The sequence below is a fragment of the Cuculus canorus genome, chromosome 22 (genome assembly GCF_017976375.1).
Source record: "Cuculus canorus isolate bCucCan1 chromosome 22, bCucCan1.pri, whole genome shotgun sequence".
NCBI classification, from domain to species: Eukaryota; Metazoa; Chordata; class Aves; order Cuculiformes; family Cuculidae; genus Cuculus; species Cuculus canorus.
The window spans coordinates 8,607,750-8,626,045 of NC_071422.1; the positions used below are offsets into that span (position 1 = coordinate 8,607,750).

At 58.4% G+C, this 18,296-nt stretch overlaps 3 protein-coding genes across 4 annotated transcripts; 2 read left to right on the top strand and 1 right to left on the bottom strand.

Annotated features, from left to right (window-relative positions):
- Positions 1-1,502: 1,502 nt before the first annotated feature.
- On the bottom strand, positions 1,503-8,490 carry AK2 (adenylate kinase 2). 2 transcript variants are annotated; one of them, XM_054086149.1, is made up of 7 exons: positions 8,331-8,490; positions 7,740-7,865; positions 5,876-5,986; positions 5,674-5,768; positions 4,931-5,003; positions 4,180-4,375; positions 1,503-2,294 (listed from the first exon to the last, which is right to left on the bottom strand). In XM_054086149.1, exons 1-7 carry the CDS (start codon positions 8,442-8,444, stop codon positions 2,287-2,289), a joined length of 723 nt encoding a protein of 240 aa, XP_053942124.1. In that variant the 5' UTR covers positions 8,445-8,490; the 3' UTR covers positions 1,503-2,286. The 2 variants fall into 2 exon arrangements, with proteins under 2 accessions (XP_053942124.1, XP_053942123.1); XM_054086148.1 differs by lacking the exon at positions 1,503-2,294 and having other exon boundaries at positions 2,301-4,375.
- Positions 8,491-10,270: 1,780 nt separating this feature from the next.
- AZIN2 (antizyme inhibitor 2) lies at positions 10,271-15,967 on the top strand. The gene is made up of 9 exons (XM_009561824.2): positions 10,271-11,755; positions 11,827-12,000; positions 12,744-12,916; positions 13,009-13,140; positions 13,487-13,652; positions 13,769-13,931; positions 14,012-14,124; positions 14,390-14,604; positions 14,995-15,967. The coding sequence occupies exons 1-9, from the start codon at positions 11,657-11,659 to the stop codon at positions 15,134-15,136; spliced, it is 1,377 nt and encodes a 458-aa protein (XP_009560119.2). The 5' UTR covers positions 10,271-11,656; the 3' UTR covers positions 15,137-15,967.
- A 282-nt stretch (positions 15,968-16,249) lies between these two features.
- Positions 16,250-17,974, top strand: NDUFS5 (NADH:ubiquinone oxidoreductase subunit S5). The gene is made up of 2 exons (XM_054086150.1): positions 16,250-16,555; positions 17,677-17,974. Exons 1-2 carry the CDS (start codon positions 16,340-16,342, stop codon positions 17,779-17,781), a joined length of 321 nt encoding a protein of 106 aa, XP_053942125.1. The 5' UTR covers positions 16,250-16,339; the 3' UTR covers positions 17,782-17,974.
- Positions 17,975-18,296: the final 322 nt, after the last annotated feature.

The following is an 18,296-nucleotide window of genomic DNA, read 5'->3' on the forward strand; positions in this document are numbered from 1 at the left end:
TATTTTTAGAGGACTGCAGCACATTTTTAATGGAAAAAGATGGCCCAGAGCTTTTCATCCCTCCCTCCTCCCATCCAAGATGCTATTTCTTTTCAGCAGAAATATTGCTGCATTAGAGAACAGGTCACTTCCTCTATCAGCGAGAATTCAGCGTCCTATTTGATGCTGGTCCTTGTGCTATAAATAGGAATTTTCCCCTTTTATAGTTGCTGAATAATTGTGTGTATGAAATTTGAACACAGTTTTCAAAAGAGCGCCTGATAAGCAGCTTGCTGGAGGGAATCATTGAACAGAAGGAATTTACAGCACCTGCAGAGCATCGCATGCTGTGGAAAATATTCAAGGTCAGCGTGACAGAGCCCAGTCACAGAACAGACCGAGCTAGAGAAGACACGGGCTGGAGCTGAACCGCCTCCCCACAGCGCCTTTCCCACAGCACCCGAACTCATTTCACGCTCCACACTTGGACAGGGATCAAAAGGAGGCAGCCCAGCGCAGAGGAGCCAAGGCTTCTCCATCCCACGTTCTAGAAATCCAGGAGCAGCAGGCAGAACAGGTTTTGGAACAATGGCAGAGAAGGAGCAGAGGGCACAATCCCAAATGAGGAAGAGTGTAATTTAACATCACCATCAAAAGAAAGCAGGGAAGAACACCACAAACACCAGAGAGGCACAAGTTCCGTCGTCAAAAGAGAAAGAATACATATGGGAGGAACAAAGAGGCAATAAAAGCATCCGAGCACAAAGACCAAATGGCGTAGGGAGGAAAGGAGCCCGATTATCCTGCAGAAACCAGTCGTTTCTGGAGGAAATAGGCACACGCAGCCCGACCCTTCCTGATGCCCATCCAGTGCCTCATCCAAAGCGCTGGACACAAGCAGGGCTGTGAGGGAGCACCGAGTGCGCTATGGAAAAACAACCACCCTCCATCAGCACAAGAGCAGAGCAGCCTCCTGAGCGCCCTCAGGGAGCCAAGGGCAGCGTCCTCGTGAAGGGAGGCCACAGAACGCTCTGGTTCCCTGCCTAGAGATTCTGCCCCGCGGAGCTGGAGAGGCACTGGTGCCGGGGAAGGGAAGGCGGAAAGGAAACAAGGAGAAAGAAGACACCATATGTGCAGGAAGAGAGAAGGAAAACACATTGGCTCCTCCGCATAGCAGCAATGTGAAGGTAGAGGGAAAAGAGCAGGAATTCCTTCAGTTAAATACTTGAAAGGAGCCTGAGCAGGAAGGGTCAGGACACGCAGGGGCTCGGTGCTTTCAGCATCGTGCATGAAGGAACAGGAGAGAGCAGCAGCAAGAGACACCATTGCTATGGTGATACAAAGCACTGGGACACGCTCAGCAAGCAAAAGAGATAAAAGGAATTACAAGCCACATTTTCACGACATCCTTGAGATAGAATCAGGCGCGGGGATCTGCCCAGCTCAGTTGTCAGCTACAGTGTCATCTGCCTCCGCTCCTCTTCCTCACTGTCTGCAGGTCAAAGAGGACACAGGAACAGAGAAAATGTAAAGGGGTTATTTTATTGTTGATTCAGAGGTTAGACAAGGCACCATTTGATCTAAAAAGAACTGCCAAAAAAACCCAACGTAGGGTTATTTTGCAGTCAATTTCAAAAGTCTCTTATGCGTTTCTCCAGAACTGTGTGAATTCCAGCTTGGACAAGATCAGAGAAAAGCCACCGCATGGACAGGTACAGCAGGACCGGAGCCGCGGCTCTTGTTTGGTGGCAGATAACCTGGAGAAGGCTCCGTGCCAAGGTTTAGGAATGCACCACAAAAAGAAAAACAAAACTTCCAGGAAAAGATCACAGCATCTCTTTTTCCTTTCTGTTTGACACGATGAGTCATTTGCTCATTTTGGTCCACGCTGACAGGAAGCAACTTTAGAAAAATCACAGCAAACCTTGCAGTGGCCTCGGAGCACCAAGAGCCTTTGAGACAAGCCCGGAAAGTCCTGGAGAAGCCTGGAACAGCATCTGGCCCTGCCCTCGTAACAGGTCAGGGACCCACGCCTGATCCTGGCAGAGATGTGTCACCCTGTACAATTGTTCTGCTTCCCCAAACTGAGATTTCGAAGGAGAAGGCCATCTCCTCTTCACAATGATTCTGCTGAGTAAGAAATCCAAACAAAACCCAACCAAATCAGCCCCCAAGCCCCTTGTCTACCACCTCCTTATCCCCCTCCCATCAATTGTAACCCCTCCCTGCCTCCCCTGCACCCACGGAGGGCTGCAATGGGTGATGTAGCAGAGCGCAGCGTGTGCTGGTCTCGTCTGGTTCACGGAGTCACTCGGCTGGAATAAATGGGAACAAAGAAAAAATACATTTAGGGAAAACAAAACCAAAATTAATCACAGTTTATGGCAGAAAAAGGCCGTCGAGTTGGATGCAAAGTGAGCACACACAGAAAAGGAACAGAGAAGGGAAGAACACATTGTTCTTGCTGCCGAGTAAAACCTTGACCAAATCCCAGCACACCAACCGGACAGCATTCCTCTTGCCATTCCAGCAGCGTGCAGGGAGCACAGCTCTCCTGACTCTCCAAGACACCAAGAGCTGCTTCCATTGGCAATTTCTGTACAGCCTTCGAGGTGCCAGGGCAGCTCGGACTCCCTCAGCCCCCCGGAGCACGGCAGTCCTACACTGAGTGCTATCCCGACCTCCCACGATCCAGGCCACACGCCAGGGCTGCCCTTTCACGGGAAAGCAGGAGACGATGGACAAGGCGAGGGCCATCTGGGAGATCCCAGGGGATTGCAGGCTGCTGAGGAAGCCAGCACCGCTTGCTTTCAAACCCTCTTTCCCCACAGTCACGTGCTTTCAAGAGCAACGGTCGCCTGCTTTCAGTTCCTGGAGTTACTTCCAGTTTGCTGGAAGGGAAGAGGTTGTTTCCTGGAAAGGACGCATAAGGACAAAGAGCAATTTTCAGATGAAAAGAAACAACCAAGAAAAAGAGCAAAGGATTCCTGAGGATTAGGCATCTGCTCTGGACAGAGACGGCTCAGTGCGCAGAGGGAGACAAGGCCAGCTCTTTGGAAGAGCAGGGCACCCCGTAACACCAAATCGGTAAACGGGAGGCCAAAGGACAAAGTTTGATCTGCACCCGCCTGCATTTACAGCATGTTCCTCCAGGAAGGGCTGGAACCCCGCAGGACAAAGGTCCTCGGCAGCCCTGCAGGGTCACCATGTAGCAGCATAACAGCCCGGAGATGCTAAGGCACTAACGATGCCCCACAGAGCGGCTTGGTTTGCTCCAGAAACAAATACATTTCCATGAGCTCACAATGAAGGCCGCTGGCTCAAGGGCACGTGAAGCCAGTGGTTAACAACGCCGTCTCTCAGGCCTTGGAAAATCAATTGTTTTGCAATGAGGCCTTATTTAGACTTTGGGATCAGGAGAAGTTCAACACATCTCCTGGCCAAAGCCAAGGCAAGAGTGAAGGGATAAACCCCAAGTCCTTCTCTTGCCCTGGGGAGATCCCAGCTTGCCACACAGAGCAACTGCTGGGCTCCAGCCAGAGACTTCACGCACTATAAAAAGCAAAAAGCATCTCACTAATATTTACTATACTAGGGGCACGGAGAGGAGAGGCTGAAATAACACACATATGACAGGAATAGGTTCTCACCCTGCTCCGTGCAGCAGCCACGCTGTCCCTCCCCGGCCGACAGACACGGAGCCCTTCCCATGCGTCCCACAAGCAACCCCACACTCCATCTCCTCCAGCCGGCAGGGAGCATCACCTACCCAGCACCCCACAAAGGTCCTTCCCCCGCTCTGCTCAGTCCTATCTCCAACCCTGTTCCCTGCAGAGCAGCCAGGAGGAGCCGGGACTGCAGAGCTCCACAAGGAAACCGAAGCCTTTGGAGCCAAAGGGGTGCGAACCCTGTTTCTGGAGCCGGTGCTCGGGCTCGCTGCGACCTCTAGGGGCCACAACTCCGGCACCGCAGACAGAGGATGTTCCATATACCGAGATGGAGACCGTTAACAGCTTGTTTAATAGTGAACCAGCACAGCCTGGTCTTGGGCTGCATTGTCTTATCCCCTCCTCCTCTACTCTGCTCAGTGCGTCACCCTCCCTGCCCAGACAGTCAGAGACAGAGATAGAGACAGCGAGAGGGAAAAGGGAGAGCTCTGTCCTGGGACGGAGCCCTAAACGAACATAACCAGGTCTTTACATGTCGCTCTCGAGAAGGCTGCCAGGATGCTGGCAAACACCACGTCGGGAGTCTGGGAGGCGTCCACCGCCGTATGGATCCCTCGCTTGCTGTAGTAGGAGACCAGGGGAGCAGTCTGCGTGTGATAGGCCTTCAGGCGAGTTTTCAAAGCTGCTTCGTTATCGTCCGAGCGGCGGATCAGAGGCTCTCCAGTGACCTAGGAGAAACAAGGGGACAGTCTCCATCTGGCTGCAGCCTGGCATGCTCCCCCCTTCTCTCTGCAGTTACGACAACCCCTGCTCCCATCCAGAGCCGCAGAGGTGATCCCGAGTTCTGCAGAGGAGAGCAGGGCGCACCCAAGGCAGCGGGAACAGTCCCAGACCAGTCACCAAAGAGAGAAGGAGTCAGCATCGTGGTCTTTCCCCCACACTGCTCTACTCGCTAAAAGGAACCCAAGGAGCCTCGGGAGCCGACATCAGCTACAGTCACTCCCAGGGAGGGAAACCGGTCACAACCCACCGCAACGTCAGCTATGGACAGGGTCCAAAAGGTTCCGAGGCTGGCAGAGCCTGGGCTGTGCCCTTCACTCCTCCCTCCAAGCCTCGCTCCCAGCAGTGCCATTGCCTCAGGCTGCTCGGGCAGCTCCCCACACTCCCCAGAAAGCCAGGACAGAAGGTATGAGAGGAGGAAAGAAACGAGTTTTTCCAGAGATGCTGCAAAGCACCAGCTAAACCCAAAGCAACGCAAACTGCGGCTTCGGGAGCTCACATACATCGTCCTTCATGTGCTCTTTCGGGGGTCTGAACTCCTCGTGATAAGAGCGGCCGCTCGCTGGGTGAATCAGCCTAAGATAGAAAGTGAGTGTCAGCAAAGGAGCCCGGTGCCAGGACGAGGTCTCTGCCACTCATCAGCACAGAAACATCTGCAATCGCAGCCCAATTAGCCTCTCTCTACTAAGAAAAAAAACCTTTTCTGGCTATTTCTGTACCAAGGGCCTCTTCAGGCACTTGAAAAACACAGCTGCTGTAGGAGTTGGGAAAGGGGTTTTTATTTGATGCTTTAGTGGGGAAGGGGCTCCTGGGGGTGAGAGGGTGAGGCGGAGCAGCAGCAAACAGCGGGATACGTCTGTGTGCCCGCAGGAGCACAGACGACCCTGGCCAGGCCGTTCCGCAGTGCCCAGCACGTGAGTAACGCCCCGCGTAAGGGAGCAGCCGTGGCTTCAGAGGAGCAAGGGCACCGAGACCTTGGCTGTCAGACACGGGGCTCAAGGGCTGAGCTGGGCACTGAGGACACTCGTTCACTGCAGCAGTTCACAGGGCAACAAGGGGGCTCTGCTTGAGGCTGGTCCAGGCCCAGGATCAGGGCAGGGAGGCTCAAACAGAGCAGAGATCCCATACAGACCAGCACCGCAGCCAGCCCAAAACACTGTGAGAACAACACCCAGGTCCAAAATGAGGAACCCTCCCTTGAACTAGGACCCCCACCTTGTGCACCAAGTGTCTGGGAAAGAATTACCGTCCAGTGATTCTCCGGATGAGCAAGGAGTCGGGGATGCTGAATTCGATGACGGAGTCCAGCTTCTCTCTCCTCTTCTCCAGGAGATCATCTAGCTGCAACAGAAAACATGCAGTTGAGAGGGGCAGTGGCAGAGCCAAGGAATCCCTATCTCCAGGGAAGGGGAGATGCCGGAGCAGTCCTGGAACAGGAGCTCACATACCATCTCAGCCTGTTTCACCGTGCGTGGGAAGCCATCCAGGAGGAAGCCATTCTTGCAGGGAGGAGAGTCAAGGTTGTTCTCAATCAGCTCCACCACCATCTCGTCACTCACCTGCAGAGAGGGCACAGGTGCACAGTCAGGAGGGACGCCCCAATTTCAGAGCTACTGCACCCATGCCAGCACCCAGGCCATATCAGACCCTTCCTACAGCCACTCCTGGCTGCAGCAGCAGCCGCCACCATGCAGGGCACGGCTGCAACAGGGTGAAAGCTGCACGTCGAGGCCCGCCTGCGTCCAGGAACCGCTCCCTCCCATGGGTGTCAATGCTGCGATAGCCCTCGTGAGACACTTCCCACGAGGGACAGACAATGCAGGGACCCAGAGCAGCATTGTACCCTCACTGTCACACAGGTCACTCTGTTTCAGGAAGGACAGCCTGAAGACAAACTCCCTAGTTCTCTTTTTAAACCAATTCACAATACAAAACACGGACAGGACTTTTATTTCCTGTTCCTTTCTACCTTCACCTACACAGTGGGCAAGTCTGGCCAGGAAGGGCGAAGCAGGCAAGTTGCTCATTGACTCCCATAAACCTTCCATGAAGGTAAAGACCCAAACAGTTGCTGATGGGCTCTGGCCCTGCTGGGCAGCTTTTCCTGTATCTCAATCTCAGCATGCTGCTGGGATCAGTGCCTTTTCTACACTGTGGCGTCTGGAAAGCGTAACAGATGCTACAGGCCCAGCAACAGCTATTTATTCAAGAGCAGCTCCCCACAGCAGCGCTGTTCTGTGCAGCTGGGACCCAGCAGCACTGGGGACCAGAACGTCCCAGCACACAAACAGGAGCCCTGGAGCAGGAAGCGCACAAGTGGGAGACAGTTTAGATGAAGCAGCAAGTCCCTTCTGTGCTTTCCTGATTACCCTTTCAGAGAATAGTGTCCTGCTTCATAATCAAGCACAAAACCCCATGCCAGGCTCCAAAGGCTGCTGTGCTCCCCGCCGAGTTATCACAGACCTGCCGGGCGATACACCGCCAGCACCGCTGCCACACACACGTGGCAGATACCACCTGCCTCCCCAGATAACGTCCCTATCTTTCATAACCAGCCGGGCTGTTGCAGGGTCAGTGTTGCAATGCAAGCTCTGAGTGAAAGCTGGAGGTGAGCCACGTTGCTCCTCCCTCCCCAGGGCCTGTGGGGTCTCCACGGGGTGTCAGAGCCTGGAGAGTCAGCAGCAATGCCCAAGATCTGCACCACTTTGGGGTGAGTGCCTGCAGCTTGCTGCTCTCGAGTTTCCCCAAGGCTCTTCAGTCGTTCAGGCAGGATAAGCAAATCCTTGGAAAAGGAATGTGCCAGAGATTCTAACTCCAGTCTCTTGGGGCTGTGAAGCATCTCATTTCACACAGCACCCACTGTCACACCCCAAGGTCTACGTTCACCTCAGTTACAGGCAGATGGCCTTTCTCCCCGAGCTGGGATGCAGATGAACCCTCTGAACAGTCTGGCACTCACGGGGGTGCAGGCACCTTGGGAAGGGACAGGGAAGCCGCCCAGCACGGCTGTCGGGTCCTGCAGCTCCTGGGACAACCAGCGTTTGGGCCACATCCAGACTGCGCCCGTGAACATAAAAGCACTGTGGTGGAAAGAACCAGCCCCGGCGCCGAGGCTGCTGGGAAACAAGGAGCAACTCTGAAGAGCAACCACAGTTTTACAGGATGTTTCTCCTGTGGGATAACGAGGACAACCCTCACCCTCCACTCTGCCTTGCTCCCGGACTGCGGTTCGTCACCGAGGCTTCTAATTTGGAGGTGGATTCAGCTGCTCCGAGCCCCTCTCCCCTCCCAGCGCCTCTCCCTGCTACCCACCAGCTTCCCCGCGTCCATCGTCTCCTTGAGGCGCTTGCCCAGCTCGGAGCCAGAGGCCACCATGGCCCGCAGCATGTCCCCGGTGGCCAGGTGGCACACGCAGAAGGTCTCGGCCAGTTTCGGAGCCTGCGGGAGAGCACGGGCACGGGCTGAGCCCCCGGGATGGCACTGGGGCCGAGGGCCTGCGGCCCGGCCAGGGGTTGGGTTCTGGCGCACGGGGACGGGATCTACCGGGAGCGGGGACGGGAGCAACCGGGAGTGGGGACGGGGGGCTACCGGGAGCGGGGACGGGGGGCTACCGGGAGCGGGGACGGGGGGCTACCGGGAGCGGGGACGGGCCCGACACGCGGGGCCGGGGGGCGCTGCTGGGAGGGAGGCCAGGGGCTACCGGGTTCAGGGCCAACCGGTAACAAAGGCCCGGGGGCGGGCGGAGCCGTGTGCCCGGGGAAGGGGTCCCGGGGCCCTGCGGCGCGGCGTCAGACCCCCTCGCCCCGCGAAGCGAACCCGGGCGGCGGCGGCCCCGCAGGCCGAGGAGACCGGGGAGCACCAGGCCCCGCCGCCGCCAGGGGAAGGGCCCCGGCACCCCCTCACCTGCGTGCCCTTGCCGGCGCCCGGCGGCCCCAGCAGCACGGCGCGGATGCCCTGCCGGAGCCCCGCGCCCGGCGCCTGCCCGCGGCCAGAGCCCGCCGGCGCGCTCGGAGCCATGGCCGACACCGCGCGGGCTTCGTGGGCGGGGCCCAGGCTCTTGTGTGGGCGGGGCCATGGGTGAGTGGGCGTGGTTTGTGCGATTAGTGGGTGTGGTTTATGCGCCTAGTAGGCGTGGCTATGTGATTAATTTATGTGGTTCGCGCGAGTGGGAGTGGTTATGTAATAAGTGGGCGTGGATTGTCGATCGAAAGACTGACTATACAGTGAGGGGCGTGGTTATGTTATAAGTGGGCGTGGTTATGCTATGGGTAGGCGTGGTTATGCTATGAGTGGGCGTTTTTTATGCAGCGAGTGGGCGGGGTAATCTACGAATGGACGGGTTTACGCAATGAGTGGGCGGGGTTTAGGCAAGGAATGGTCCGGGTTAAGAGATGGGCGGGCGGGGTTATCATGGAATCCCTTGAATCAGACGGGACCTTAAAGATCACCTACCTCCAACGCCCCTGCAAAGCTCAGGGACTTATCTGGCTTAATTAGATACAGTCACATTCTTTCCCTTTCTTTTAACCTGCAGCCTTGTTAAAAGGCTTTAGTTAAGCACAAGTATCCACAGGCACAGGTGAGCTAAAAGTTATTATTCAAGCTAATCCTACATAGAACTGTAGAATCATAGAATCATAGAATCATAGAATAGTTTGGGTTGAAGGGACCTTAAAGCCCATCCAGTTCCACCCCCTGACATGGACAGGGACACCTCCCACTGGATCAGGCTGCGCAAGGCCCGTCCAATCAGGCCTTGAACACCTCCAGGGATGGGACAGCCACAGCTTCCCTGGGCCTCACATAGTGAAGAAATTCCCCCTTATGTCCAGTCTAAATCTGCCCCTCTATAGTTTATACCCATTGCTCCTCATCCTATCACTACAAGCCCTTACGAACAGCCCCTCCCCAGCTTTCTTTTAGCCCCTTTCAGTACTGGAAGGTCGCTATAAGGTCTCTTCAGAGCCTTCTCTTCTCCAGGCTGAACAAGCCCAGCTCTCTCAGCCTGTCCTCGTATGGGCAGATGAGGGCTTCCTCGGCCGTGATTGCCAGGAGAACCCATGGCAAAGGCAAGACCACAGTCTTAAATGCCAGAACCGGGACAAGTGGGGCTCTCTCACCTCATCAGTGGCATCTGCAGCCCCTCCATGCACAGAACGTGGTCTCCTTAATGATGCCAAGGGACGGAATTGCATAAATGCGGGCAGAGATGGGACCGACAGACCAGCCACGGCCTCTGCGGATACAGCAGTGGGGACCCACCGGCACTGGCAGCACCACGGCACGGGTAGGATCAGTCTCTGATGTTTTTCCAACTGCCTCCCTGGCTGATGTCCCAGCCCTTATTCCGCAGGAAACCTTGGCAGCAGGATTTCAGAGATATTTTTAGTGCTCTTCCCCCCGAGGGTCCCTGCGCATGTGATACACACGCAGCCACAAGCGCCTTCACACCGGGGCCGGGCTGCGGACTCGCAGCGCTGCGCACCGTCCGGCTGGGGCTGAGCTGCCAGCACCACGGGAATGAGCTGCCAGCACCACGGGGATGCGGTGAGAAGCCACAGTGTTTGCTGGGGGCATTCCCTGGAAGGGATGCAGGATGCTCGGAGGCAGCTCAGCCAATGGGGTGGCTGGGTTTGGTTGCCATGGCCACGGTTGTGAGGCAGAGCATGGAGGAGGGAGCTGGGATGCCAGGGGTGCAGAGCTCCCCCCTAGCTCTGCAGAGGTGGCTGGACCAGGAGGGAACTGGGCAGGACGAGTGGCCAACGTGGAGCCAGATCCTTCTCTTCGCAGACCCATGGCAGAATCTGTTTAGATAATCTCTGAGGTAACGGGGTGGGGGCACTGCGGGGTTTGCCTGGCACAGGGAGAAGGAGGCTGGTGAGAGCTGCCTGGAGACACTGAGTTTTGGGAATGGTGGGAGGAGGGCATCCTGCTGTCAGTGCCCCTCTCCCTCACTAACCTTTGTGCTGCAGCTCCTCAGAGACTTTGGACCCACAACAACAGCGGTGGGACTCAATGTTCCTGGGGGGAATCCTGGCAGTGCAGGAGGTGCTGGACCTTGGGAGGGAGGGGGTGTCTGGGCTGGGGCATGTTTTCCTGGGTCAAGGGATGACCCAGTTAACTGCTCATCCTTTCAGGGCCAAACCAGAGCAGGCTGCTTTCTGCTTAGTGATGTCTTTCGGGAGCAAAGTGTGAGGCTGGAAGAGTTGCTCTCCTTTCCTGAATATGAAGTTCTAAGAGCTTAAAAATTTAGTTTTTCTCCCCGCTCACCATCTCTGGAGCTCACTGGTCTTGATTACTCAATGTATTACAAAACGCTGCCACTCTGGGGTCAGTGCGGTCCCTCCTAGCGCCAATCTGGAATGTCCTCAATAGGTCTGTGCAGCTCTGGGAAATGAAACCTCTGTCTCCCACTTGCTTCAGACCAGAGGGATGCTGTTCCTGTAGAAGCCCTGGCACTAAATCTGGATTATTGGAGTGGAAATGTTTCCTGTGAGCTCATGCCCAGTTTTTCAGCTCCCTGGGATGAGCTGGAACCAGGAGAAGAGATTGTTAAAGCTGAGTGTGCAAGCTTAAAGCTGAATGTATGAACTTAAAGGTAAAACCTCACGAAGTGTGCAAGCGAGGAAACACTGTGCAGCTTAACACGTCCCCTTGTTCTCTTCTGTGTCATGGGGGAGAAGTGGAACTGGAACCCCAGCACTGGTCTAGGCCAACCCCAGCTCAGCCAGTGTCAGCGAGTGGCCCGTGTGCTGCTCTTTCGGAATGCCTCCCTGTTCATGGGGTTTGCGTGCCCAGGGAAGCAGGGCTGTGGGGCTTCAGCTCTTTGAGAATAACAGGGGGCTTCACCCTGTGCGGCGCACAGCAGATGCAGCTGCATGCCAGAGCACAAAGGAACATGTTCTGGCATATCTAGGCCGCCCACTTGGCAGAGAAGTTGGCTTTGTTATTGACTGTCTCGGTGCCTCGCCTGCTGCTTCACGGACAGGGCTCCTCGGGGCTGTGGGGATATGTCTCCTGCCCTGGAGAAGATGCTCTGTTCCACAGCGGGGCTCGGGGAGGGACAGGAAGGGACGGAGAGCACCTCAGGGCGCAGGCTGGGTGCTGCACTCTAATGGAGCTTCTGGAGCCCTGTCTCTCCTATTCCCTTCCTTTTCTCAGTGTGGTGCATACCGAGAGGCTGCACCCTACTCAAGGAGGCTTTAAAGTAGCGTTATCACGCCTTGACCATGAATGGGTACCTGGACGAATCCAACTTCATGATGGTGAAGGAGGGCTTCACCACCAGAGACCTCCTGGAGAACCTGCTGGTGGAGCTGTGTCCGGCGGTAAGGGCTGGTGGCTCTGGGGTTCGCCAGCCGTCAGCACCTCTGTGCTGCTCACTTTGGCTTCCTCCTAGAGCGACCGGCAAGCCCTCTTCATGGCAGACCTTGGGGACATTGTGAAGAAACACCTGCGATTCCTGAAGGCCCTGCCCCGTGTGAAGCCCTACTTCCCTGTGAAGTGCAACGGCAGCGAGGGGGTGCTGCGGCTGCTGGCGGAGCTGGGCGCAGGCTTCGCCTGTGCCAACAAGGTAGGGTGGTGGGAGGACAGCTCAGGATAAGCATCCTTTGGGTGTCTGTGGGACGGTAGCAGGCTCACCCTCCTTTCCTAAGTTCCCACTCACCAGACAGGGCAGGAATCTCCCTCTGCGGTCAAAGCCCTCCCCACACAGCCCAGAAATCCCCATCTGCTCTGTCTGGTGACTCAGGCATATTCCCTTTGACTGACATTCCTGTCTCGGAGCTGGTGTCCGGGCTGGCTTGTGGCACAGCGCATCCCTGGGTGACGCAGCCACCCAGCTCTCGGCTTCCAGGCTGAGCCTAAACTCCCAGGTCCCTCCTGCTTCTCATTTGCTCACAGCCGGGTTCCTAGGGAAGATCCAGAGTTCAGCCACTTACTTGTATGTAATTAACTGGGACATTTTACCAGGAGGAGAAAGGGCAAAGAGTGGTTACAGCTCAGCCCGGCGCTGCCGCAGTCACCCTCGCTGCAGCTCACAGGGGACACGGGCACCAATCCCACTCCTGCTAATCCCACTCTCTCCTCCTGCTCTCATGCCATTCATAACCATCTTGTCACAACCTGCTCAAAGGACAAAGGACACCGGGATCCTGCTGGGCTCTCACGGGTTTTCCTGGGAAAAGCCCCAGCTGTAGTGCTGGCGCTTTGCCGGCTGCAGTGCTGCAAGCTGGCCCAAGCCCAGGGCTGGTGGTGGCCCAGCGTGGCCAGCGCCGCCCCCAGGGATCTGCCAACACACGTGCCACCTCCCTGCAGGCAGAGATCACGCGGGTGCAAAGCATTGGGGTCCCAGCTGACAAGATCTTCTACAGCAGCCCCTGCAAGCAGGTTGCCCACCTCAAATACGCGGCTAGCCACGGCGTGCAGCTGATGGCCTTTGACAACGAGGTGGAGCTGAGCAAGGTGGCCAGGAGCCACCCTCATGCCAGGTGGGTGTCTGGCAGCATGGGAGCTGGGGAGGTGGCTGGGAAGTGTCAGGGAGCCTGAAGAGCCCTCAGCACAGTGCGGCTTCGCTCTGCAGGATGCTTCTGGGTGTCACTGCCGACTCCAGCCCTTCCGCCCATCCAAACATGGCATTTGGGGCCACACTTAAGTCCTGCCGGCACCTGCTAGAGACAGCGAAGGAGCAGGCGGTGGAGGTTGTTGGCATCAGGTACAGCGCATGGCCCTTTTCCCATGGGAATGCTCAGCCCACATTGGATGAGGCTGTGGGGAGCTCTGCCCTGCTGGAACAACGCAGGGAATCATGGAGCCACCGCCTGCTCTGGCTGGGACTGAGGTGGAAGCAGGGACTTGTTGAGACCAATCATTGGACCCTTGTCGGGACCAATTTGGGGCAGGTTTAGCCCCCAGAGAGGGTCTGGGGGGCCGGCCGGGCACTCTGGCATGGGATGGTGCTTGGGAAGCACAGAGCTCCCTGCAGTGAGCAGAGATCCCGTGCTGTGTCCCCTCACTACTCCCAGGGACGAGCCCTGCTGAAAGAGGGGCTGTGCCCACAGCTTCCACCTGGGCAGCCCCGGTCTGGAGCCCCAGGCCTTCCAGCAGGCTGTGGCTGCGGCGCAGCTGGCCTTCGAGATGGGCACGGAGCTGGGCTACCGCATGCACCTTCTGGACGTTGGAGGAGGCTTCCCTGGCACCGAGGACGCCAGAGCCCGATTTGAAGAGGTTAGCGGCTCCCACCACTCATTCAGCAGGCAGAGAGCGAGGCTGAATGGTCTCCTTGGGTCTGGCTCCCTGCTTAGGGGCTGAGCTAACTGAGAGAACATCTCTTTCCCATCCAGCTCGCTGCTGCGATAAACTCTGCCTTGGACTTGTATTTCCCAAATGGCTGTGGGGTGGAGATCATTGCGAGACCCGGGCGATTCTACGTCAGCTCTGCCTTCAGCTTTGCAGCCAGCATCACTGCCAGGGAAGAGGCTCCTGCGGAGCAGCCTGGCTCCGATGGTAGGTGAGATGGTGGAGCGGTGAGGTGGTGGGACAGTAGGACAGCAGCTGCCCTGAGCCCTTGCCACACTCCCCTCCAGAGGAAGAGCCTGACACCAAGAAGAGCCTCATGTATCACCTCAGCGACGGCATCTATGGCACCTTCAGCTGCCTCCTGTTTGACAGCCCCTGCCCTCGACCTCAGCTGCACAAGGTACGGATCCATCCCAGTTCAAGGAGAGCCCAATGTTCCTCTCATTGTATTCCATCGCCTCAGCCAAACCTGCTCTCACATCGTGGCTGGCCCTGGGCTCCAAGCCAGTGGAGAGCAGGAGGCAAGAGGCAGTGGCAGAGCACCAGTAGGGCTGCCGCCAGGCTCCATGGGCTCCTGGGAATGGGATATGGTGGGTGGGTACACCAGGTGCCTGTGGCCACCAGGACATCCTCATCCCTTGCGGCCGCTCCTTCTCTGCCCGCAGCGGCGCTGCCCAGACCCGCCCTGGCACAGCAGCAGCCTCTGCGGCCCCGCGGGATGTGATGAGGACCGCATCGCTGACGGGCTGAAGCTGCCTGAACTGCACGTTGGGGATTGGCTGATCTTCGAGGACATGGGTGCCTACACCATCGCAGCTCCGACCCCGCTCAGGGAGGGTCCCCAGCCACACATCACCTACGCCATGTCCCATCTCGCCTGGTAAGAGACCATCCTGCCCGGGCAGGGATGGATCCCACGGGAATGCCGTCTGTCCCTCCGCCTGGGCTCTTTCCCCAAGAGAGGTCGAATCTGAGTCCCAGCACCTGGAGATTCTAATGATCTAGTGTGACGTGTCCCTGCCCATGGCAGGGGGCTGGAACTGGGTGATCTTTAAGGTTCCTGCCAACCCAAACTATTCCATGATTCTATGATTCAGGGCACAAACCCTGCTGTGAACACCAGCAGATCTGAGCCAGTTTTCGGCAGGGGAAGCCACAGGCAGCTCGCAGCCCTTGCTCTGGGGGACACGAGAGCCCCTCACTCTGTCCCTGGGTGCATTCCGCGATGTGCTGCTCCCCCTGCTCCCCCTCCGGTGTCTCCCACCCACAGGAAAGCCGTCCAGCTCTGCCAGGGAAAGCTGCCACAGACAGAAGACGACCGTGAGCGTGTCTGCGCCCCGCTGTCCTGCGGCTGGGAGATGGCCGAGACGCTCTGCGTTGCCCCAGTCTTCACTCCGGCCGGCATCATCTGAGCAGCACCGGTGTGGGGGGTGAGGTTCCATGGCATCGCCCACCACCGGCATCACCCGCTCCACTCCCAGGAACACCAGCAGATGGGCTTCGAGGCGCTGCCACAATCTCTGTTCCTCCTGCTCCCACGGTGCCATGGGCCTGGTGAGGGTGGTTGGTGCCGAGAGGGCTGGGATACATTTGGTAGGAGTTATGGTAATAAATGGCTGTCGATGGCAGCTCGGGGCCTGTGGGAGGCAGCCCCTTGCTCTTCCTCCCCACCCACGCCGGGAGCGGCGGAGAATCCTGCTGCAATCGTGTGTGATGAGCTCTGCTCGTTAGGGAGCCGGCGCCGATCACCCAGAGCTCCGGATCCATCCAGGTGTCCACAGGGACCCGTGGATTTTGAGTGGAGGAAGGACACAGGGTGGGTTCTGGGCTGTGGGTGTTACTGGGGGGCAGATCCAGTCCTGGGGACATCCCCCAACTCCCCAAGCTCTCATCAACACTAACAAAGAGCCCTGCTCTGGGGGAACTGGGGAAACTGGGAGGACCCTGGGGCATTGGCGTGGGGTGTGCTGGGAGCAGTGGAACACTGAGGGGATACCAGGGGCCACTGGGGGGGTCACTGGGAGCACTGGGAAAACACTGGGAAGACCCTGAGGAGGCAATGGGAGCACTGGGAAGACACTGGGAGGACACCAGGGAAAATGGAAAGATATTGAAAGCCCTGGAAAGACACTGGGGCACTGGGAAGTCACTGTAAGTTCTGGGAGGACACTGGGGTGCTGCTGGGAAGACACTGGGAGCACTGGCTGGATACTGGGAGCACTGGTTGGACACTGGGGCACTGGGGTGGGGGCATTGGGAGCACTGGTTGGATGCTGGGGTATGGGGAGGCACTGGGAGCACTGCTTGGACCCTAGGGTGGGGGCACTGGGAGCACTGGAAGCACTGGCTGGACATTGTGGGGGGGCACCGGAAATATTGGTCAGACCCTGGGGGGGGACTGGGAGCCGCCAGGGCGGGCGCGGTTCCTCCTCCTGGCCGCCAAGGGGCGCCGTGGTTCACTCCACCCCACCCCCGCCGGCTCGCCCTAGGGCGCCGTAAAGCGCGGGTCGGGTGTCGCAGCAGCGGCTGCGCTTGACGGTGGGCAGTGTCGCGAAAGGCCCGTGAAGGACGCGGTGGGAGGGCCGGCGGGTCGTGGTGGGCTCGGTGCCGCAGCCATGCCGTTCTGGGACCTGCAGCGGCAGCTCGGCATCGATGTGGACCGGTGGCTGCTGCGGCAGAGTATGCCGCAGCCCTACGGCAAGGCCGGCGCCTGTCACGCCTTCGAGCGCGAGTGGGTGGAGTGCGGGCACGGGCTGGGCCAAACCCGCGCCCGCCGCGAGTGCCAGCCCGAGTACGAGGACTTCATGGAGTGCATGCACCGCACCAAGCTGGTGAGCGGCGGGGTTCACTGGAAGGGGGGGGAGGGCAGCACCGGGGCGGGGGGAGCAGAGGGGGCACCAGGACAGAGGGAGGGCACCGGGCAGGGGGAGCAGAGGGGGCACCGGGGGCGAGGTGAGGGCAGCACCGGGTTGGGGAGGGAGGGGGGCACCAGGACAGAGGAAGGGCACAGGGAGCGGTGGGAGGGCAGCACCGGGGGCGGGGGGAGGGAAAGCGCACCGGTTCAGGGGGAGCACAGGGGGCACCGGGAGCTGAGGGAGGCACTGGGAGTGAGATGAGGGCAACACCGGGGCAGGAGGAGCAGGCGGGAAGGCACCGGGAGGGCGGGGAAGGCGGCAGTGGGGCAGAGGTGGAGGGCGCACCGGGACAGGAGGAGCAGGGAGGGCACCGGAAGGGATGGAAGGTACCGGGAGTGGGGAGGAGGGCAGCGCCGGGGCGGGGAAAGCAGAAGGGGCACTGGGCCCAGCGCACCGGCATGAGAGGAGGCACCAGGATTGAGGGGAGGGCAGCATCGGAGCTGGAGGGGAGCAGTGAGGCAGGGGGAGCAGAGGGAGCACTAGGCCGGGGTACTGAGTGCAGGGGGACACTGGGAGCAGGGGGAGCACAGGGAACCAGGGGAAAGGCAGCACTGGGGCAGTGGAGGCACCGGGAGGGGGCGGCGGGGAGGCACCAGAGTAGAGAGGGGTTAATGGGAGCAGGGACAGAGCAGCACGGGGGCGTCAGGGGGGCACTGTGAGTGGCAGGGGGGCAGCACCAGGGTGAGGCGGAGTGAGGGGCTCTGGAAGGACCAAGCTGGGCTGGGGAGACACACTGGGACAACCATACAGGGGCTGGGGAGAGGTTGCCAAGGGTCCAGGCCAAGGCCTGGGTGCCGCTGCCCCAACTGGGAAGAAAATCGTGCCTGATCAGGCAGTTGCCATTAGCAGCAAAACAGGGTGCAGCATCCTGAGAGCCCCAAAGCCTCTGGCAGGAGAATCAAAGCCATGTGGGGAGCCCCGAGGCCAGGATTGGTGTGGGTGCTGCATGCATGCAGATGCTGGGGGCTGCCAGGAGTGGAGCTGGGGCCGCCAAAACACTTCCCTGCCTGCCCCAACGCTCTCTTGTGCTTTACCAGGCCGTGCGGTTGAGAACCATCCTCGAGCAGAGAGACAAGATGATCAAGGAAGGGAAGTACACGCCGCCTGACTACCACAAGGGCAAAGAGGAGTCACGGCCTTGATCTGCCGGGAACGTGAGCCTCCATCACCTTTGGAGTTGTCTATGTGGAATTCCTCTGAGAAGAAATCTTGCAGCGCGAGTGGGTTACGCTGTAGTGGTGGGGTGGGGTCTGCCTGAGGCCCTGCCCCTGTGGAAGGGAAATGACACCACAGTGGGCATTGCTCAGCATAGTAAATGTCTCCTCTGGAACAGCACTTGCCTCGGCCTTGTCTTTTTCTCCAAGTGAAGTGTGTCTTGAGGGTCTCTCTGGAGCAGGGCTAGCAGGGAGGCTTCTGAGACCCTAGAAACAGTATTGGTATCTCCTCAAGGAGCTCAAATGCTCCTGGAGCAATAGGAAGCTGGTGCCATGGGCTGTTGTGAGTTCTCTCTTTGTGTTTGCAGCTTGTCCCTCCCTCCCAGGTGGCGCTTGCTGCTGGAAACAAGAGAAACTACCTGAAAGAGTAGAAAAAAATCCTTATCCAGGCTTCTCCTGCAACACTTCATCTTGATTTGCAGCCAGTAGGCGGGACTGGTGTG